Here is a 23,641-nt window from a genome sequence, read left to right on the forward strand (position 1 = left end):
GCGATCACTGAACTTTTTTCAGGTTGTGGAAACAGCCAGAGTGTGACGTAGTCGCAATCTCTGCCCCCTTGCCGCTTCCGAAGCGACGTGTCTGATGTCATGCGTCTTGGGACACGTTGATGGATTGGCCTGATGAAAGGCCCTTAAATCGTTTCACTCGATTATACGAGTTTGATACAAAGATCGTTTGTATCAAACTCGAGACGATGGAGAAACAATGGAGATCGTTTGATACAAATATCGATATCGCGATCGAAATTCGGTTAATTGCACAGCCCTAGCCATGCTACAAACATAAATTACAGAACAATTCACAGAACAATTAACAAAACGAATATACAGGAAATGTTGTTGGTGCACAGGACAGGAGGATCACCAACACGAATACAACTCCCATCTCTGGATGGAGCTGCACCTTAAACAGAGAGAAAAAACAGAATCAGGCATCAGAAAGACAAGAAATACAGTATAATTTGCCAGAATTAAACAACAAGAAAAACAGAAGAAATACTAAGGTGATCGCCGGCCACTAGCCCTAAACTTCACTAAAAAACCCAGAATTTAGGTAAAGTTGAGGCCGCGGCCCGCTCCAATTACTAATAATATGAATTAAAAGAGTAAAAAGCGTAAAACAAAACTATACCAGTTTTATTGATGCAGGGAGATCATTCCACAAAACAGGGGCACGATAAGAGTCAAGAGAAAGCTCTGTGACCCGCAGACTTCTTATTCACCCTAGTGACACAAAGTAGTCCTGCACCCTGAGAATGCAAAGCCCTGGCCGGTACGTAAGGTTTAATTTGGGCAGGTAAGTAGGGAGGTGCCAGTCCGTGAACAATTTTATAGACTAGTAGCAGAACTTTAAAATCTGATCTCACTGGGACAGGAAGCCAGTGAAGAGATGCGAAAATGTGTGTAATGTGGTTGAACTTTCTGCTTCATGTCAGTAGTCTGGCTGCAGCATTTTGAAGCAGTCCTCGTAATATTTATAATGTGGAGGTCAAATGACAATATAGGATCAAAAATTACCCCAAGGTTTCTCACTTTGTCAATGTGATGTATGACACACAAGCCTAGGTTAGCTGGTCAAATTGATGCCGATGTCTCACTGAACCAAGAACCATCATTTCAGTCTTATCAGAGTTTAAAAGTAGGAAGTTTCCAGACATCCAACTTCTCACTGATGCAAGGCAATCTTCTAAGGATTTTATGTGAACGAGATTACCAGCAGTTATCGGCATGTATAACTGAGTATCATCAGCATAGCAGTGAAATGTAATCCCAAAACACTGCAATATGTGCCCAAGGGGTGCTATATCAAGGGAGAAAAGCAGGGGGCCTAAGACGGACCCCTGTGGAACCCCAAATTTCATATCACTAAGGTTAGAGGTGTGTGGTTAGAGGTAACGTGTTTTTCTACTGTACAAAACACAGTGAAAACGACTGGTCAAGTATGACGTCAGCCATGCAGGGGCACTCCCAGTAATCCCAAAATGATTTTCCAGCCTATCAAGTAGAATATGATGATCCACGGTATCAAATGCAGCACTGAGATCTAACAGCACCAGAACCGTAGTGGTGTCCAAATCCATTGTAAGCATTCGATCATTCACCACTTTAGTGAGAGCCGTCTTTGTGGAATGATATTTTCTAAAAGCAGACTGCAGTGGCTCAAAGAGATTATTCTCAGTAAGATAGTCCACGAGCTGCTGTGACACCACTTTTTCCAGAATTTTAGAGAAAAATGATAGATTTGATATTGGCATATAGGTTTTCAATACACTAGGATCAAGATTTGGTTTCTTAAGTAACGGTTTAATCACTGCAGATTTGAAACATTTAGGAACAGATCCAGAAGTTAAAGAAAGATTAATAATTTCCAGCACAGTCAGCCCGAGAGTGGGCCACTGACTGTGCTGTCTTGGGCCGACTACATCTCAAAACTCAGCTTTTGCATTTTCATGTGTACAACCAATTAACATCTTTTGTGACTCCCAGGATCCAGCACAGACTCTAGGAAGTAACTCCTATTTGAGTCCCAGAAATAAGTCTGAGTCTGTGGATCGCTGTGAGGCTGCAGAAGGTGACCACATCACGACTGACCAAACATCAACAGCCTGCAGCACTAATTATTAACCCATGAGTGATGGATGTAATGTCGGTCAAACACACACACACACACACAAAGCTCTAAACCAACACTGCACCATTTATTTATCACCTCAGGCTGCAAATCAGTCATTAAAGACTTAAACTGTCAATAATTTTGCAGATGTATCTTTCATTTCTGTGAAGATGTTGAAGTTACAACAACGCTGCAGAGGGGCGTCAGAGAAAGTGAGAGGAAATAGAAGCTAAACTCACTACGTGTCTCTCTGCCGTGACTGTGCTCACGCGCACTGCAGGAATAGTGAACGGTTTAGGGCAAATAAAACTGGTGGTGATTCTTTGTACAACCCAAAATCAGAAAAAAGCTAGGATGATATAGAAAATGTAAAAATAAATGAATAAAACACAGTCATCCTTACATTTACTGTGACTTCTGTTTCACTGCAGACAGTTTGAAACTAAGATATTTTGTATTTTGTTTGGTCAGCAGTGATGCCGGTAACGCGTTACTTAGTAACGCGTAATCTAACGCGTTAATCTTTCCATATCAGTAATCAGATTAAAGTTACTTCTCCATGTCACTGTGCGTTACTATTATTTTTCATTGTGGGTCGATAACAGCATTAAACTTGGTCCGTGGGCAGGAGGTCGGGGTTCGACTGAACTGCACACTTTAAGCGAGCTGTGAGCTTTTAATCCGCGGTTTTTTGCAGCTGCTCGACTCGTCCTCACCTCTTAAAGCGCGGTGATCAGCACACCTGCACTGAGCTTTACAAAGACATTTTATACTTTTTTCCCTCCTTTATTTATAATTCTGAGCTGAGCTGCTCTGTATCTGGTCGTTAAAAACAGCTGATCCTCCGCGACGCATCAACAACTAACACTATTTTCCACTCAAATGCACCTAAACTCTCTTTCTGAGGACCACATGATGTGAAAACGCAATAAAACTTTCTTACCTGTAAATCTGGTCATGTTTTCTGCATAAATAAATGTTATCCATTCTTTGTGCTCAAACGCCAAAGCAGGGGCGAATCTAGATGGAATGGGGGCGTGGGGCAAGGATGTGCCCCCCCACAACACCCCTAGATTAAAGGTGCAATTTTGAAGCCGTTTTTTACTACAACTAATATTGCTTAAAATAATAATAATTTCGACAAGTAAAATGTTTAGAGAGAATTTAAATGTTAGAAAAATGTTAGAATTTAATAGTTACCTTTATAAACAATGTAGGCTCGAAATTGCAAGTTTTACTGTTACAGTGCTGTCAACAGTTAAATATGAGGTCAAGAAAGACGTCTTTATTTTAGTTTTTATAAAACAAGTATTTATTTTCATTGAAGTCAAGAAAGGGTGACTATAAAGTGAGTTTTGGCAAAACAGGTATTGTCATGTTGAGGTGGCAGAGGGTTGTTGTCGGCAGCTGGGGAAAGTTACTAAAAAAGTAACTAGTAATCTAACTTAGTTACTTTTACAATTGAGTAATCAGTAAAGTAACTAAGTTACTTTTTCAAAGTAACTGTGGCAACACTGGTGGTCAGCTTCATTTCTTTTGTTAATATGCATCAATTTCTGCATTTAACGCTCCAGGGTCCAGGGGCATTTCCTAGAGTTGACCATATTTTCAGTTATTCACATTTTAAGGTACCTTTTTTTTAGTGTTGCATATCAAACTGTCAAATATCAAAAAATCACAGCAATCTCAGCTTTCAGAATGTCTATATAATGAAAGGGGAGTGGCTTGTGTGTGTGTGTGTGGTGTGTGTGTGTGTGTGTGTGTGTGTGTGTGTGTGTGTGTGTGTGTGTGTGTGTGTGTGTGTGTGTGTGTGTGTGTCCGGAGCATCAGTTGAAATCCAGAAAGAGCTGACTTTCGTCCTTTGGCATACTTATGTATTTTGTCAGGGAAACAGCAAGGTGATCGGACCAATGCGCATTTCCACAATAAGAGCCTATATTTCAAAATAAAAGCCTGTGAGGTTGCTGCAGTCCTGACAGAATTCATTATTCTGTCCATCCTCCCAGACACCAGATTGAAATCTGGACATTTTCTGTATGCATATGACCCCAAACCCAGAATTAACATGTTCACACCCTGGATAAAATTGCAGAACTGTGTCTCAGAGTTTCACACAGGCCAAAAAAAAGAAAAAAGAAGAAATTTGATTGAATGTAACAATGTCACAGCGCAAATACAAAACTTCAGTTATTCATAATTTCTTTACATGAAATATTGTACTGGTTAAGCACCTTCATAAAAGCTTATTGATGACAAAAATTCATTGTAGAAAATTGATCACAACTGAAAACAGATTAAACCTTCAGTAAAGACTTTCATAAAAGCCATGAAAATTTTCAGTGTCAGTATTTAAAAAATGTAGAATCACTGTAAACAGATTTTCCCCAAAAGTCAGCTGTCCTCCGTAAAAGAGCAAACAACCACATGTAGAACGCGTGGTTCCCCACGGGTCAACGACCTAGTGCGACACATATTTGCCAAGAACAGTGTATGTAGAAATATTTTGGGTATAAATTTGAAAAAAATGAAATGCATTTTAGAAACTGAATGAACTGTGTTGGCAAGTCTTTGGTTCACAAAGTACTGTAATATGTGAAGGAAGTTGTATAGTATAGGCTTCTGTGATTGTGGCTGGGAAAACTGCAGAGTGTGTTCCATCACACAGCTTCATGATGACATGATGTGGAGGCAGTGATGCCGGTAACGCGTTACTCTAATCTGACCACTTTTTTTAGTAACGAGTAATCTAACGCGTTAATCTTTCCAAATCAGTAATCAGATTAAAGTTACTTCTCCATGTCACTGTGCGTTACTATTATTTTTCATTGTGGGTCGATAGCAGCATTAAACTTGGTCCGTGGGCAGGAGGTCGGGGTTCGACTGAACTGCCCACTTTAAGCGAGCTGTGAGCTTTTAATCCGCGGTTTTTTGCAGCTGCTCGACTCGTCCTCACCTCTTAAAGCGCGGTGATCAGCACCTGCACTGAGCTTTACAAAGACATTTTTATACTTTTTTTCCTCCTTTATTTAGAGCTGAGCTGAGCCGCTCTGTATCTGCACGTTAAAACAGCTGATCCTCCGCGACGCATCAACAACTAACACTATTTTCCACTCAAATGCACCTAAACTCTCTTTCTGAGGACCACATGATGTGAAAACGCAATAAAACTTTCTTACCTGTAAATCTGGTCATGTTTTCTGCATAAATAAATGTTATCCATTCTTTGTGCTCAAACGCCAAAGCAGGGGCGAATCTAGATGGAATGGGGGCGTGGGGCAAGGATGTGCCCCCCCACAACACCCCTAGATTAAAGGTGCAATTTGAAGCCGTTTTTTACTACAACTAATATTGCTTAAAATAATAATAATTTCGACAAGTAAAATGTTTAGAGAGAATTTAAATGTTAGAAAAATGTTAGAATTTAATAGTTACCTTTATAAACAATGTAGGCTCGAAATTGCAAGTTTTACTGTTACAGTGCTGTCAACAGTTAAATATGAGGTCAAGAAAGACGTCTTTATTTTAGTTTTTATAAAACAAGTATTTATTTTCATTGAAGTCAAGAAAGGGTGACTATAAAGTGAGTTTTGGCAAAACAGGTATTGTCATGTTGAGGTGGCAGAGGGTTGTTGTCGGCAGCTGGGGAAAGTTACTAAAAAAGTAACTAGTAATCTAACTTAGTTACTTTTACAATTGAGTAATCAGTAAAGTAACTAAGTTACTTTTTCAAAGTAACTGTGGCAACACTGGTGGTCAGCTTCATTTCTTTTGTTAATATGCATCAATTTCTGCATTTAACGCTCCAGGGTCCAGGGGCATTTCCTAGAGTTGACCATATTTTCAGTTATTCACATTTTAAGGTACCTTTTTTTTAGTGTTGCATATCAAACTGTCAAATATCAAAAAATCACAGCAATCTCAGCTTTCAGAATGTCTATATAATGAAAGGGGAGTGGCTTGTGTGTGTGTGTGTGTGTGTGTGTGTGTGTGTGTGTGTGTGTGTGTGTGTGTGTGTGTGTGTGTGTGTGTGTGTGTGTGTGTGTGTGTCCGGAGCATCAGTTGAAATCCAGAAAGAGCTGACTTTCGTCCTTTGGCATACTTATGTATTTTGTCAGGGAAACAGCAAGGTGATCGGACCAATACGCATTTCCACAATAAGAGCCTATATTTCAAAATAAAAGCCTGTGAGGTTGCTGCAGTCCTGACAGAATTCATTATTCTGTCCATCCTCCCAGACACCAGATTGAAATCTGGACATTTTCTGTATGCATATGACCCCAAACCCAGAATTAACATGTTCACACCCTGGATAAAATTGCAGAACTGTGTCTCAGAGTTTCACACAGGCCAAAAAAAGAAAAAAGAAGAAATTTGATTGAATGTAACAATGTCACAGCGCAAATACAAAACTTCAGTTATTCATAATTTCTTTACATGAAATATTGTACTGGTTAAGCACCTTCATAAAAGCTTATTGATGACAAAAATTCATTGTAGAAAATTGATCACAACTGAAAACAGATTAAACCTTCAGTAAAGACTTTCATAAAAGCCATGAAAATTTTCAGTGTCAGTATTTAAAAAATGTAGAATCACTGTAAACAGATTTTCCCCAAAAGTCAGCTGTCCTCCGTAAAAAGAGCAAACAACCACATGTAGAACGCGTGGTTCCCCACGGGTCAACGACCTAGTGCGACACATATTTGCCAAGAACAGTGTATGTAGAAATATTTTGGGTATAAATTTGAAAAAAATGAAATGCATTTTTAGAAACTGAATGAACTGTGTTGGCAAGTCTTTGGTTCACAAAGTACTGTAATATGTGAAGGAAGTTGTATAGTATAGGCTTCTGTGATTGTGGCTGGGAAAACTGCAGAGTGTGTTCCATCACACAGCTTCATGATGACATGATGTGGAGGCAGTGATGCCGGTAACGCGTTACTCTAATCTGACCACTTTTTTTAGTAACGAGTAATCTAACGCGTTAATCTTTCCAAATCAGTAATCAGATTAAAGTTACTTCTCCATGTCACTGTGCGTTACTATTATTTTTCATTGTGGGTCGATAGCAGCATTAAACTTGGTCCGTGGGCAGGAGGTCGGGGTTCGACTGAACTGCCCACTTTAAGCGAGCTGTGAGCTTTTAATCCGCGGTTTTTTGCAGCTGCTCGACTCGTCCTCACCTCTTAAAGCGCGGTGATCAGCACACCTGCACTGAGCTTCACAAAGACATTTTTATACTTTTTTTCCTCCTTTATTTAGAGCTGAGCTGAGCCGCTCTGTATCTGCACGTTAAAACAGCTGATCCTCCGCGACGCGTCAACAACTAACACTATTTTCCACTCAAATGCACCTAAACTCTCTTTCTGAGGACCACATGATGTGAAAACGCAATAAAACTTTCTTACCTGTAAATCTGGTCATGTTTTCTGCATAAATAAATGTTATCCATTCTTTGTGCTCAAACGCCAAAGCAGGGGCGAATCCAGATGGAATGGGGGCGTGGGGCAAGGATGTGCCCCCCTCACAACACCCCTAGATTAAAGGTACAGTTTTGAAGCCGTTTTTTACTACAACTAATATTGCTTAAAATAATAATAATTTCGACAAGTAAAATGTTTAGAGAGAATTTAAATGTTAAAAAAATGTTAGAATTTAATAGTTACCTTTATAAACAATGTAGGCTCGAAATTGCAAGTTTTACTGTTACAGTGCTGTCAACAGTTAAATATGAGGTCAAGAAAGACGTCTTTATTTTACTTTTTATAAAACAAGTATTTATTTTCATTGAAGTCAAGAAAGGGTGACTATAAAGTGAGTTTTGGCAAAACAGGTATCATTGTCATGTTGAGGTGGCAGAGGGTTGTTGTCGGCAGCTGGGAAAAGTAACTAAAAAAGTAACTAGTAATCTAACTTAGTTACTTTTACAATTGAGTAATCAGTAAAGTAACTAAGTTACTTTTACAATTGAGTAATCAGTAAAGTAACTAAGTTACTTTTTCAAAGTAACTGTGGCAACACTGTGTGGAGGAGGATTTAAAAAAAGCATGAAATTTAAGCTTCAGTTTGCCAGAAGACACATGGGAAACTCAAGCCTGGATTTGATCTGATTTGCTGTTTTACAGTTATTCTGGACTCTACTCCAATATATTGCATTATTCCCAGTTTCTCCTCTCACATCCACAGTAACATGTTATTCTTACAGAGCTGTCATGGGCATCAGTTTGTTTATTCACAAACTTTTTAATACCAAAGTTGTACAATAAAATAGAATAAAACACAGAAAATAAATTAAAAACATTAAAAAACAGCAGCAGGCCTTTACCCTGTACACAGGAGTGTAATTAGATCCATACATTCTTGCTCGCTGAGCAAATTTTGCCTCACAATTATCTCTAATTGGCCACATTTCTATAATCTGTTGTACAAGTCTGAATACCTCTTCATCAAAATTATGCTGCCAAGAGGCAGAAAACATGACCAATATCACACTGAAATTTATAGAAAAGGTATCTCCTATTGGCACCAATTACAGAATGGGAGCCTAAAAGGCCCATATTGCTAATTGTACTTACAACATTATTATCACTATTGTGCATCTTATGAATACATTTTATACAACACTTAGCAAAATAAAGCTCAGTACTCTACCGTTTGCAAGATATGGCAAGATATTACAATATGTGGTACACGGCACACGGCAGATTTTATGTATACCCTTTGTCCAAACACAATAATCTGTTTCAATTTCATCTGAGTGCAAAGGAAGAATTTGGCAACCATAAAATGAAGAATTTGGCAAACATAAAATGAAGTACAATACTTATGAAACAACTCATACCTAACTAGAAGCACTCAGAGAGGGCAAACCTCCGCCAAGGCCATAGGGTCACTGACGTCGCATGGAATGCCTTTTGGCAAAGAGACTTATTCCACGTCATTTCATGCATCTACCGTCATGTTTCAGATTCAGTGGTTAACCCTCTGGGGTCCGAGGGCATTTTTTGGACAGTTCACTTGCCTGGCATAAATGTTTTTTATTGCTGTTAACAGCTCTCCCTGCATCCCACAATCAAGTTTTATGTCTTTTTTTTTTTTTTCAGGACAACCTGTACTTTCAAAATATATATGCTATAGTTGTGTTTCATAATTGTAATAAAGGTTTACAATCAGAAACAAGAAAGGAAAAAGTAAAGCGGAAAATAATTTTCCACACACAGCAAACTATAATAAACTAGTAACACATCACTCCTAAAAAAAATCTTTGGTTGTGTCACGTGAGGTGAATCTGCCCTACAATTGGATTTTAAAAACCATGTGACAGTGAACCAATTCCGATTGGACACTCACATTGCTCACGTCATCACACAGCTTCTATGAGGGGTACAAAAATGGTGGACGGTGGCTCGAAATCTGCGGAGTTAACTTTTCAGCAAAACAAAAAAGTAAGTTTCTATCTCATATCATTAAAAAGTTATTTATAATTTAGTAAAGCTTGGTCTCAGCCGTCGTACCCGATGGCCTCGGCCCCAGAGGGTTAAACCTTTAGATCTTCAGCAAATGTATTTATAAAAAGAAACTGCATGAACTACACATTTTTTATTTTCTAATAAGTTTATTCAATGAGGAGAAACAAATGCTAAATTATTGTTGTGTCGTAACTTAATTTTTGTTCAGTCTTTGTGACCCGTCTTCATGAAGTTAGATGCAAAAATGTTGAAATTGGCTCTATCCTGCAATGATAAAGAATCCTTAAAAAAATTACTGGATCCGGATCGTGTTCCACATCATTACCAAAATTTAATGACTTCTAAGTTAGGCCAAGATGCACCCCTGGTAAAAATTTCCATGAAATTTCATCATAATCTCCTTGGTGGAGGTAATGATGAACTTGGCAAAAAAAAAACAAAACAAACCATCTTACACTGATGATTAAAATCTGCCACACATTTGCCAGCAGTTAAATTAAAAATATTGTCATGAAGTTCCTGACCCAAGTAGGTAACATCAATTTGAGGTACTCTAACATTATTATTTACAAAAATGACAGGATCTGATGGTCTAGCTGTAGTACACTTGTAAATAATAAGCTCACTCTTTTTGCCATGAAACAAAATGTCAGTTTGTTTTAGCATACCCTTCACAAATAGTAATCAAGTTCTAATGCACTGACACCAGGTGCATTAGCTTTAGGTGTGGTCACTCAGCTTTAAGAACTGCCTCCTCCAGACAGATTTACTACACAGTACCATTATATCTGAATTCCTTAATGAGTGATGCTCTTGTTTCCAAAACAGAAGGTTCCTGGTACACCTGTTCCCATTCTCCATGTAATGTGGAGTTACATCAGGAAGGACATCTGGTGTAAAACTTGTCAAAATGCAGATCTTCTTTCTTCTTTTCTGTTTTATTGTTGTTGTTTCTGCAGTTGTTTTACTGTATGTTTTCACTGTTGTATGTGGAGATTGTGAATCTGTTATTCTCTCCGGCTGTTGTGTTGCCTCTTGTCCAGGTCATCATTGTAAATGAGAAAGTGTTCTCAATTGACTTACCTGGTAAAACATTGAATAAATAAATAAAATAAATCCTGAGCAAAAAGGGAGAAACCATAAGAACTTAATATTTAGAATATCGCATGATGGATATTTAAACCCACGTCTAGATATCGTAGTCCCACTGAACTACCTGCTCTGCTCATCAGCAGGGTGATTCCTGTTTTCTTCTATTTTCCAGGCCTGTTCTTTCCTGTTTGTGCTAATATTAGTTTCTGGTCTTTACTAGGTTCCTTCAGCAGTGATGTCCAGGGTCCTGTCAGTCTGTGGCAATGGGATTCTTCCTGTGGGTGGTGGGGAGGTGATGAGTGAAGGGCTGAGGGTGAGGGTGGACCGGACCGCAGCCTACAGGGCCGTTTTGACAGGTGGCGCCGTGGAGTACCTGAAGCCCTTGGTCCAGAGGCAGGGCTGCGTGGTGCTGAACTGCCCCGCCCTGCACTCTAAACCCGACACACCCACACCTGATACACTGACTCTGGGCCAGTTGAGGACTGTTCTATTGGCTGACCACATGGGGGCGCTGCTGAGAAAACAGGGGTAAGTTTAGATGTGGGATCATGTGAGTGGAAAATGTGCAGAGAAGGTCTGTGAAGAAGACACTGTGCATGTTGCACATGAGTGAGCGTGTTCATAGTTCCTCTCTTCATTCTGTGCTTAGGGCCTTTAAGTTCTTTTTGTGCACTAATGTGCTTTTGTCAAGACAAAACATTCTGCTGGAATTGGAACCAGTTTTGTTCCCTCAGATTTACAGTGTCCTACTGCCCCACCCTTCCTGAAGACGGTGACATCATTACTTTCCTGCAACGTTGGGCATTGACTGGCTGACAGCTCCACCAAACTGGACCAATGAGGAGCGAGAGAAGAGGATCCTGGGAGCGCTGGAGAATTCCCCATACAGAGAGAGGGATACGGAGCGAGGCAGGAGGAAGGCGGAGGAGGGAGAGAACGATGGAGAGCTCAGGGTCAACCTGAAACAAGTGTTCCAGGAGGAGGGCCTGGTGGGATACGACCCCAGTCTTGGTACCTGCACAGGTGAGAGGAGCTAATTTAATCACTGTGGCTCATTTGGAAAACATGGATGGTACTGAGTTGGTTTTGATGGTTGTTCTTCAGTACACAGAAACAGTGTTTCTCACCTGGCACAGCTGGACCGGGCCGCTGCCAACTACACGGTGAGACGCTTGACGCCGAAGAAAAAAAAAAAAAATCCATGTTTGCAAATGTAATTTTATAACTCCACACGCTGAGCCACTGTCTCTGACATGCAGTAATGTTCAGAATAATAGTAGTGCTGTGTGACTAAAAAGATTAATCCAGGTTTTGAGTATATTTCTTATTGTTACATGGGAATAACAATGGTACCAGTAGTTCTCACAAATCCAACAAGACCAAGCATTCATGATATGCACACTCTTAAGGCTATGAAATTGGGCTATTAGTAAAAAAAAGTAGAAAAGGGGGTTGTTCACAATAATAGTAGTGTGGTATTCAGTCAGTGAGTTCATCAAAGTTCATCAAAAATGAGGTGGGCTTCATAGATAATTGGCAAGCTTCTGGGGAAAACCTGGTCTTGTTAGGAGAGACGGCATCCATCCCACTTTGGATGGAGCAGCTCTCATTTCTAGAAATCTGGCCAATTTTCTTAAATCCTCCAAACCGTGACTATCCAGGGTTGGGACAGGAAGCAGAGTTGTAGTCTTACACACCTCTCTGCAGCTTCCTCTCCCCCTGCCATCCCCTCATTACCCATCCCCGTAGAGACGGTGCCTGCTCCCAGACCACCAATAACCAGTAAAAATCTATTTAAGCATAAAAATTCAAAAAGAAAAAATAATATAGCACCTTCTACTGCACCACAGACTAAAACAGTTAATGTGGTCTATTAAACAGGTCTCTCTCTCTAAGTCCCTGTTGGTAAATGATATAATAATGATCAACATATTGATTTATTCTCGCCTTACAGAAACCTGGTTACAGCAGGATGAATATGTAGTTTAAATGAGTCAACACCCCGAGTCACACTAACTGTCAGAATGCTCGTAGCACGGGCCGGGGCGGAGGATTAGCAGCAATCTTCCATTCCAGCTTATTAATTCATCAAAAACCCAGACAGAGCTTTAATTCATTTGAAAGCTTGACTCTTAGTCTTGTCCATCCAAATTGGAAGTCCCAAAAACCAGTTTTATTTGTTATTATCTATCGTCCACCTGGTCGTTACTGTGAGTTTCTCTGTGACTTTTCAGACCTTTTGTCTGACTTAGTGCTTAGCTCAGATAAGATAATTATAGTGGGCGATTTTAACATCCACACAGATGCTGAGAATGACAGCCTCAACACTGCATTTAATCTATTATTAGACTCTATTGGCTTTGCTCAAAAAGTTAATGAGTCCACCCACCACTTTAATCATATCTTAGATCTTGTTCTGAAATAGAAGACTTAACAGTATTCCCTGAAAACTCCCTTCTGTCTGATCATTTCTTAATAACATTTACATTTACTCTGATGGACTACCCAGCAGTGGGGAATAAGTTTCATTACACTAGAAGTCTTTCAGAAAGCGCTGTAACTAGGTTTAAGGATATGATTCCTTCTTTATGTTCTCTAATGCCATATACCAACACAGTGCAGAGTAGCTACCTAAACTCTGTAAGTGAGATAGAGTATCTCGTCAATAGTTTTACATCCTCATTGAAGACAACTTTGGATGCTGTAGCTCCTCTGAAAAAGAGAGCTTTAAATCAGAAGTGTCTGACTCCGTGGTATAACTCACAAACTCGTAGCTTAAAGCAGATAACCTGTAAGTTGGAGAGGAAATGGCGTCTCACTAATTTAGAAGATCTTCACTTAGCCTGGAAAAAGAGTCTGTTGCTCTATAAAAAAGCCCTCCGTAAAGCTAGGACATCTTTCTACTCATCACTAATTGAAGAAAATAAGAACAACCCCAGGTTTCTTTTCAGCACTGTAGCCAAGCTGACAAAGAGTCAGAGCTCTATTGAGCTGAGTATTCCATTAACTTTAACTAGTAATGACTTCATGACTTTCTTTGCTAATAAAATTTTAACTATTAGAGAAAAAATTACTCATAACCATCCCAAAGACGTATCGTTATCTAAGGCTGCTTTCAGTGATGCCAGTATTTGGTTAGACTCTTTCTCTCCGATTGTTCTGTCTGAGTTATTTTCATTAGTTACTTCATCCAAACCATCAACATGTTTATTAGACCCCATTCCTACCAGGCTGCTCAAGGAAGCCCTACCATTATTTAATGCTTCGATCTTAAATATGATCAATCTATCTTTGTTAGTTGGCTATGTACCACAGGCTTTTAAGGTGGCAGTAATTAAACCATTACTTAAAAAGCCATCACTTGACCCAGCTATCTTAGCTAATTATAGGCCAATCTCCAACCTTCCTTTTCTCTCAAAAATTCTTGAAAGGGTAGTTGTAAAACAGCTAACTGATCATCTGCAGAGGAGTGGTCTATTTGAAGCGTTTCAGTCAGGTTTTAGAATTCATCATAGTACAGAAACAGCATTAGTGAAGGTTACAAATGATCTTCTTATGGCCTCGGACAGTGGACTCATCTCTGTGCTTGTTCTGTTAGACCTCAGTGCTGCTTTTGATACTGTTGACCATAAAATTTTATTACAGAGATTAGAGCATGCCATAGGTATTAAAGGCACTGCGCTGCGGTGGTTTGAATCATATTTGTCTAATAGATTACAATTTGTTCATGTAAATGGGGAATCTTCTTCACAGACTAAAGTTAATTATGGAGTTCACAAGGTTCTGTGCTAGGACCAATTTTATTCACTTTATACATGCTTCCCTTAGGCAGTATTATTAGACGGTATTGCTTAAATTTTCATTGTTACGCAGATGATATCCAGCTTTATCTATCCATGAAGCCAGAGGACACACACCAATTAGCTAAACTGCAGGATTGTCTTACAGACATAAAGACATGGATGACCTCTAATTTCCTGCTTTTAAACTCAGATAAAACTGGAGTTATTGTACTTGGCCCCACAAATCTTAGAAACATGGTGTCTAACCAGATCCTTACTCTGGATGGCATTACCCTGACCTCTAGTAATACTGTGAGAAATCTTGGAGTCATTTTTGATCAGGATATGTCATTCAAAGCGCATATTAAACAAATATGTAGGACTGCTTTTTTGCATTTACGCAATATCTCTAAAATCAGAAAGGTCTTGTCTCAGAGTGATGCTGAAAAACTAATTCATGCATTTATTTCCTCTAGGCTGGACTATTGTAATTCATTATTATCAGGTTGTCCTAAAAGTTCCCTAAAAAGCCTTCAGTTAATTCAAAATGCTGCAGCTAGAGTACTGACGGGGACTAGAAGGAGAGAGCATATCTCACCCATATTGGCCTCTCTTCATTGGCTTCCTGTTAATTCTAGAATAGAATTTAAAATTCTTCTTCTTACTTATAAGGTTTTGAATAATCAGGTCCCATCTTATCTTAGGGACCTCGTAGTACCATATCACCCCAATAGAGCGCTTCGCTCTCAGACTGCAGGCTTACTTGTAGTTCCTAGGGTTTGTAAGAGTAGAATGGGAGGCAGAGCCTTTGGCTTTCAGGCTCCTCTCCTGTGGAACCAGCTCCCAATTCAGATCAGGGAGACAGACACCCTCTCTACTTTTAAGATTAGGCTTAAAACTTTCCTTTTTGCTAAAGCTTATAGTTAGGGCTGGATCAGGTGACCCTGAACCATCCCTTAGTTATGCTGCTATAGACGTAGACTGCTGGGGGGTTCCCATGATGCACTGTTTCTTTCTCTTTTTGCTCTGTATGCACCACTCTGCATTTAATCATTAGTGATCGATCTCTGCTCCCCTCCACAGCATGTCTTTTTCCTGGTTCTCTCCCTCAGCCCCAACCAGTCCCAGCAGAAGACTGCCCCTCCCTGAGCCTGGTTCTGCTGGAGGTTTCTTCCTGTTAAAAGGGAGTTTTTCCTTCCCACTGTAGCCAAGTGCTTGCTCACAGGGGGTCGTTTTGACCGTTGGGGTTTTACATAATTATTGTATGGCCTTGCCTTACAATATAAAGCGCCTTGGGGCAACTGTTTGTTGTGATTTGGCGCTATATAAAAAAATTGATTGATTGATTGATTGATCAGTTTTGTGTAACAAACAGGTGTGAATCAGGTGTCCCCTATTTAAGGATGAAGCCATGACCTGTTGAACATGCTTTTCTCTTTGAAAGCCTGAGGAAAATGAGACGTTCAAGACATTGTTCAGAAGAACAGCGTAGTTTGATTAAAAAGTTGATTGGAGAGGGGAAAACTTAATACGCAGGTGCAAAAAATTATAGGCTCTTCATCTACAGTGATCTCCAATGCTTTAAGATGGACAGAAAAACCAGAGACGTGTGGAAGAAAACGGAAAACAACCATCAAAATGGATAGAAAAATAACCAGAATGGCAAAGAATCACCCACTGATCAGCTCCAGGGTCATCAAAGACAGTCTGGAGTTACCTGTAAGTGCTGTGACAGTTAGAAGATGCCTGTGTGAAGCTAATTTATTTGCAAGAATCCCCGCAAAGTCCCTCTGTTAAATAAAAGACATGTGCAGAAGAGGTTACAATTTGCCAAAGAACACATCAACTGGCCTAAAGAGAAATGGAGGAATATTTTGTGGACTGATGAGAGTAAAATTGTGCTTTTTGGGTCCAAGGGCTGCTGACAGTTTGTGAGACAACCCCCAAACTCTGAATTCAAGCCACAGTTCACAGTGAAGACAGTGAAGCATGGTGGTGCAAGCATCATGATATGGGCATGTTTCTCCTACTATGGTGTTGGACCTATATATCGCATACCAGGTATCATGGATCAGTTTGGATATGTCAAAATACTTGAAGAGGTCATGTTGCCTTATGCTGAAGAGGACATGCCCTTGAAATGTGTGTTTCAACAAGACAATGACCCCAAGCACACTAGTAAACAAGCAAAATCTTGGTTCCAAACCAACAAAATTAATGCCTTGCAGATGTGAAGAAATCATGAAAAACTGAGGTTATACAACTAAATACTAGTTTAGTGATTCACAGGATTGCTAAAAAAAGCAGTTTGAACATAATAGTTTTGAGTTTGTAGCGTCAACAGCAGATGCTACTATTATTGTGAACACCCCCTTTTCTACTTTTTTTTACTAATAGCCCAATTTCATAGCCTTAGGAGTGTGCATATCATGAATGCTTGGTCTTGTTGGATTTCTGAGAATCTACTGGTACCTTGTTTCCCATGTAACAATAAGAAATATACTCAAAACCTGGATTAATCTTTTTAGTCACATAGCACTACTATTATTCTGAACACTACTGTAATCACACAACTGTCGTGAGTGTTTTTATTTTTAGGGTTGCGCTGAAATAATAAAATTCAACACTAATTTGTGCAACTTTGTTCCTATTTCGTAGGGATCTGCAGCAGTAGTATTACACGTGACATCGTGTCAGGATGAGTTCCGTCAGCAGCAGATGGCAATGCTGTGGAGAGCCAGTGGGGCGACACATGCACAGGTTAACATGCACCCAAACACGCTGTCACGGTGCTGTGGTGCTCCCCTGTTCTTACCAGCTGTGCTCTTTGTGTGCAGAGACATCTGGTGTGTGGACCTGTGAAGACTCCTGGCTGTCACCTCTCTGCTGCACAGTACCTGCAGTAAGATAAACCACACAGCACCATCTTTATATTTATAATCTTCAATAAATGTCTCAAATGAAAAAAAAAAAAGCTCATTAAGCAGCTTTTACAAGACAATGTTTTGTTTTTCATTGTGACAAATGTTTCATGGAAAGGCCCAAACTGCACCGTTTATTGTAGATAGAAAACTGTTGTTTCTGTTAACGTTGTAAGTGAATGTTGAGTTTTTGTTTGTTTTGAAGCCAAGCCCAGATGCTAACCGTGATCCCTGAATGTGTGAGAGATCAAACTGATAAAACTACACAACCAAGACCAGTCTTGTATAAAGTACCTCAGAGTGATGATACTTGAGTGAAAGTACAAGTATCTTACCATAAAATTACTTTGGTAAAAGTTAAAGTCTCCTTTAAAAATATTACTTGAGTTAAAAGTCTTAAAGTATCTGACATTTTCTGTACTTAAGTATCAAAAGTAAATTTCTCAGAAAAGAAAGCCAGTGTGGTGTCTGGAGAAATCAGGAGGGGGGCCTCAGCCCCTGTAAAAGGCTGGATCCACCTCTGGCGGAGCGGTTGGTGTTGGTGACGGGATGAGTGAGCAACAGGTGGATGTATGTAGCTGTACAGTAGGCTGGCATTCTTTTTCCTGGAAGAGCCAAACACACGATTATTTTGATTCAATCCGATCCACTATCGATTTGGGTTTTTTGGAAAAAAGTTTTAAAACCATTTTTTGAGCTGTTACCTGATTGTCTAGTTATGCAACATACAACCCCTGGCAAAAATTATGGAATCACCGGCCTCGGAGGATGTTCATTCAGTTGTTTAATTTTGTAGAAAAAAAAGCAGATCACAGACATGACACAAAACTAAAGTCATTTCAAATGGCAACTTTCTGGCTTTAAGAAACACTATAAGAAATCAGGAAAAAAAATTGTAACGGTTACTTTTTTAGACCAAGCAGAAGGAAAAAAATATGGAATCACTCAATTCTGAGGAAAAAATTATGGAATCATGAAAAACAAAACAACGCTCCAACACATCACTAGTATTTTGTTGCACCACCTCTGGCTTTTATAACAGCTTGCAGTCTCTGAGGCATGGACTTAATGAGTGACAAACAGTACTCTTCATCAATCTGGCTCCAACTTTCTCTGATTGCTGTTGCCAGATCAGCTTTGCAGGTTGGAGCCTTGTCATGGACCATTTTCTTCAACTTCCACCAAAGATTTTCAGTTGGATTAAGATCCGGACTATTTGCAGGCCATGACATTGACCCTATGTGTCTTTTTGCAAGGAATGTTTTCACAGTTTTTGCTCTATGACAAGATGCATTATCATCTTGAAAAATTATTTCATCATCCCCAAACATCCTTCCAATTGATGGGATAAGAAAAGTGTCCAAAATATCAACGTAAACTTGTGCATTATGATGATGTAATGACAGCCATCTCCCCAGTGCCTTTACCTGACATGCAGCCCCATATCATCAATGACTGTGGAAATTTATATGTTCTCTTCAGGCAGTCATCTTTATAAATCTCATTGGAACGGCACCAAACAAAAGTTCCAGCATCATCACCTTGCCCAATGCAGATTCCAGATTCATCACTGAATATGACTTTCATCCAGTCATCCACAGTCAATCAATCAATCAATCAACGTTTTTCTTATATAGCGCCAAATCACAACAAACAGTTGCCCCAAGGCGCTCACAGTCCACGATTGCTTTTCCTTAGCCCATTGTAACCTTGTTTTTTTCTGTTTAGGTGTTAATGACGGCTTTCGTTTAGCTTTTCTGTATGTAAATCCCATTTCCTTTAGGCGGTTTCTTACAGTTCGGTCACAGACGTTGACTCCAGTTTCCTTCCATTCGTTCCTCATTTGTTTTGTTGTGCATTTTTCGATTTTCATCTTTTGCAACATTGCGTGATGATTTACTCTCTTTTAAGAGTATGATAATCCTCTCCTTTGTGTCAATTGACTTCTCTCATGTTGGAGCCATGATTCATGTCAGTCCACTTGGTGCAACAGCTCTCCAAGGTGTGTTCACTCCTTTTTAGATGCAGACTAACGAGCAGATCTGATTTGATGCAGGTGTTAGTTTTGGGGATGAAATTTACAGGGTGATTCCATAATTTATTCCTCAGAATTGAGTGAGTCTATATTTTTTCCCTCTGCTTGGTCTAAAAAAGTAACCGTCACTGACTGCCACAATTTTTTTTTCTTGATTTCTTATAGTGTTTCTTAAAGCCAGAAAATTGCCATTTGAAATGACTTTAGTTTTGTGTCATGTCTGTGATCTGCTTTTTTCCTACAAAATAAAACAACTGAATGAACATCCTCCGAGGACGGTGATTCCATAATTTTTGCCAGGGGTTGTATTAATACTACTTTACAAAATTTGGCTCTCAAAATGCAGGCAGTAGTGTTTCAGAAAGTTATAAATTTAAAAATTTTCAGTGGGAAAATGGCCCCGGTCTCCCCTACAAAACTTGCGCCTGCAGCGTGCTGTGCGGCAAGCTGCAGGAGCAGCGGGGGTGTAGTTCTCTTAAGTTCTCCTGCAGCAGGAGAACTTAGGAGAACTTTTCTCCTGCAGCAGGAGAATGCGGCTATGGGAAAAGATCTCTGACACACCAGAGAACCTTCGTGCGCTGTCCCACGGAATGGCTCATTATGAGGAACGAAAAAAACCCCCACTGTAAATTAAATGTCGGGTGACTCTTTTCTTACCCGTAGCAGAGTCCTAGTAGTCATAATTGACATCATTAAACGACTTTGACAGAGGTTGATGAATAAACTGTGGATGCGCTGCTTCTAAATCAGAATCACAATCAATGTAGAGAAACGATTTTTCCCTTCGAAACAGCCATGCAAGCAATTTTTATCAATACTGAACTTTTCCCCCGAACTCTGATCATGCGCCGGACTCCATTGTAAGCTGGTGTGTGTGTGTGTCAGCATGTGTGCATGAGTCCAAAGTGCAGATGGTTTTCAACCTCCACAGTCTTCCTCTTCTTCAGCGGGGGCACAGATTCAACCTGTCATGTTTTTTTTTTTTTTTTTTGTCTTTTAAACTTGTTTTATGTCAATCACGGCACTTGATGCAGCGGAGCTGGAAGGCGCTGTGCTCTGGCTAACTTTCATCGCAGGCATTGCCCAGTCAAATTTCTTGTACTTTTATATTGCAGTAACGATGTTTAAGGGAAATGTATCGGAGTAAAAGTGAAAGTTGTTAGAAATGTAAATAATGAAGTAAAGTACAGATACGTCAAAAGTCTACTTAAGTACAGTAACAAAGTATTTCTACTTCATTACATAACACTGACCAAGACATGCCCTATCCACATCCTAATTTGGTTCTTGAATGCGCGTTACAAAATGCAGTTCTTTCAGGAAAAAAGGGGACACAATGATGGGACTACAGAGCCCTATTTAAGAACTAGAGTCTGCACTCCCAGTGCTCCCTACGAAACGCAAATGTCCCTTCCTGGTTGGGCTGAAACACTTAGTCGAGTATCTCGAATAATTCGATTACAAAAATGCTCAAGGCAAATTCTGTGCCTCAAAGCTTCGTTTAACATTGTAGTACACATGCCAGGCCTGTGTGTGGCGCTTTAACGTCCCCAGAAAAAAAAAAACAGAAGACTAGAGGATAACAGCTAATCAAATTAGCAATGATAGCTACACCTTTCTAACGCAATACAGAGAGTAAAAAATAGCCTTTTAAGAGAAAGACGCTCCACATTGATCATCTGAAATAGACCTACTGTGCATTTAAAGCGAAGCAGTGTTTGCTTATTTTTAAAAAAACACACGTTCCACTCTACGTGGTGAGTGACTATTCGCCCCGCGGCCGGGTGCTGTCTCTCTGCCCGGTGTGAGAGGAGCTCTGTTCCCGGCCACACTGACAGTTTTTTGAAAGAAGATCCTCTCAGCAAAAGTCCACTTTTTCAACTCTGTTTTGCTCAGACTCGCACTGAGTGTTTCACTTGTTAATTTTAGGTTTTTTGGGCAACACACAATGCTTCACAAACACTGTAATAAAATAATAAAACTGACTGCAAGGCTTGCATGTTCAACATCCAGCTGAAATGCATCTGGTGAATCACAGAGAAAGAGGGATTAAAAAATCACGCAGGGACCCTGTTCACCAACCTTAAAATAAAATTAAAATGGTTAATAAAACAAAACATAGAGACACATCCCATCGCTATTTCAGCAAAATGTCAAGACTTTGGTGCAGCAACATTGTGCCATTGTTTAATAGGGAAACCCCTGGACTATTGATGATGTTTAAAAACACAAAAGTACTTTTTATCCGGTGACTCGATTAATCGATAGAATACTCGATTACTAAAATAATTGATAGCTGCAGCCCTACTTCATAGTCAGCGACATGACTCCTCCTAACTGGGCAAAATATTGACTAAGTGCCCAGATGTAAATGTTTCACGTGCATTTTCAGTGCAAATATGTGAGTGAACACACACAGGAAAAAAGCTCGCAAAATACGTGTTAAAATAATGTTCTGATCTGCATATCGAGCCAGTAAAATTAATTTACTTTAAATTATGTAAGAAAAGTATTAAAAACTTACCCTGACACCCACATATTCCCAAATATTAGTGTTGAAAGTTGCATAGATCAGATCTGTTGCAGCAGCAGGACGTCTCAGCTCAGCTGCTGTGTTCAGCACAGCGTGGATCATCAGTCCATTACAATATATACAGGTGCTGGTCATATAATTAGAATATCATGAAAAAGTTTATTTATTTCAGTAATTCTATTCAAAAAGTGAAAGTTGTATAATGTATACATTCATTCCACACAGACTGATATATTTCAAGTGTTTATTTCTGTTAATGTTGATGATTGTAACTGACAACTAATGAAAACCCCAAATTCAGTATCTCAGAAAATTAGAATATTGTGAAAAGGTTGAATATTGAAGACACCTGGTGTCACACTCTAATCAGCTAATTAACTCAAAACACCTGCAAAGGCCTTTAACTGATCTCTTAGTCTAGTTCTGTAGGTGACACAATCATGGGGAAGACTGCTGTCTTGGGGTCTAGCCTGGGCTAAAGACATAAAGGACTGGACTGCTGCTGAGTGGTCCAAAGTTATGTTCTCTGATGAAAGTAAATTTTGCATTTCCTTTGGAAATCAAGGTCCCAGAGTCTGGAGAAGAGAGGAGAGGCACAGAATCCACGTTGCCTGAGGTCCAGTGTAAAGTTTCCACAGTCAGTGATGGTTTGGGTGCCATGTCATCTGCTGGTGTTGGTCCACTGTGATTTCTGAGGTCCACTTGGAAGTTGTAGAGCACTTCATGCTTCCTGCTGCTGACCAACTTTATGGAGATGCAGATTTCATTTTCCAACAGGACTTGGTACCTGCACACAGTACCAAAGCTACCAGTACCTGGTCTAAGGACCATGGTGTCCCTGTTCTTAATTGGCCAGCAAACTCGCCTGACCTTAACCCCCATAGAAAATCTATGGTGTATTGTTCTTGTTATTTCTTTTCTTGTTATTTGCCAAATCACAACAAACAGTTGCCCCAAGGCGCTTTATATTGTAAGGCAAGGCCATACAATAATTATGTAAAACCCCAATGGTCAAAATGACCCCCTGTGAGCAAGCACTTGGCTACAGTGGGAAGGAAAAACTCCCTTTTAACAGGAAGAAACCTCCAGCAGAACCAGGCTCAGGGAGGGGCAGTCTTCTGCTGGGACTGGTTGGGGCTGAGGGAGAGAACCAGGAAAAGACATGCTGTGGAGGGGAGCAGAGATCGATCACTAATGATTAAATGCAGAGTGGTGCATACAGAGCAAAAAGAGAGAAAGAAACAGTGCATCATGGGAACCCCCCAGCAGTCTACGTCTATAGCAGCATAACTAAGGGATGGTTCAGGGTCACCTGATCCAGCCCTAACTATAAGCTTTAGCAAAAGGAAAGTTTTAAGCCTAATCTTAAAAGTAGAGAGGGTGTCTGTCTCCCTGATCTGAATTGGGAGCTGGTTCCACAGGAGAGGAGCCTAAAGCTGAAGGCTCTGCCTCCCATTCTACTCTTACAAACCTAGGAACTACAAGTAAGCCTGCAGTTCTGAGAGCGAAGCGCTCTATTGGGGTGATATGGTACTACGAGGTCCCTAAGATAAGATGGGACCTGATTATTCAAACCCTTATAAGTAAGAAGAAGAATTTTAAATTCTATTCTAGAATTAACAGGAAGCCAATGAAGAGAGGCCCAATATGGGTGAGATATGCTCTCTCCTTCTAGTCCCGTCAG

General features: G+C 39.9%; 1 protein-coding gene across 1 annotated transcript in view; it reads left to right on the forward strand.

Moving 5' to 3' along the window:
• The window catches only part of dalrd3 (DALR anticodon binding domain containing 3), a 63,050-nt gene that overhangs the window by 18,952 nt on the left and 20,457 nt on the right, over positions 1–23,641 (forward strand). The window contains 6 exon segments of the mRNA XM_034171752.1: positions 10,907–11,214; positions 11,421–11,476; positions 11,479–11,709; positions 11,791–11,849; positions 17,127–17,228; positions 17,306–17,370. Coding sequence (XP_034027643.1) covers positions 10,907–11,214; positions 11,421–11,476; positions 11,479–11,709; positions 11,791–11,849; positions 17,127–17,228; positions 17,306–17,370 — 821 coding nt within the window.

The sequence above is a fragment of the Thalassophryne amazonica genome, chromosome 6, assembly GCF_902500255.1.
Source record: "Thalassophryne amazonica chromosome 6, fThaAma1.1, whole genome shotgun sequence".
Lineage (NCBI taxonomy): Eukaryota > Metazoa > Chordata > Actinopteri > Batrachoidiformes > Batrachoididae > Thalassophryne > Thalassophryne amazonica.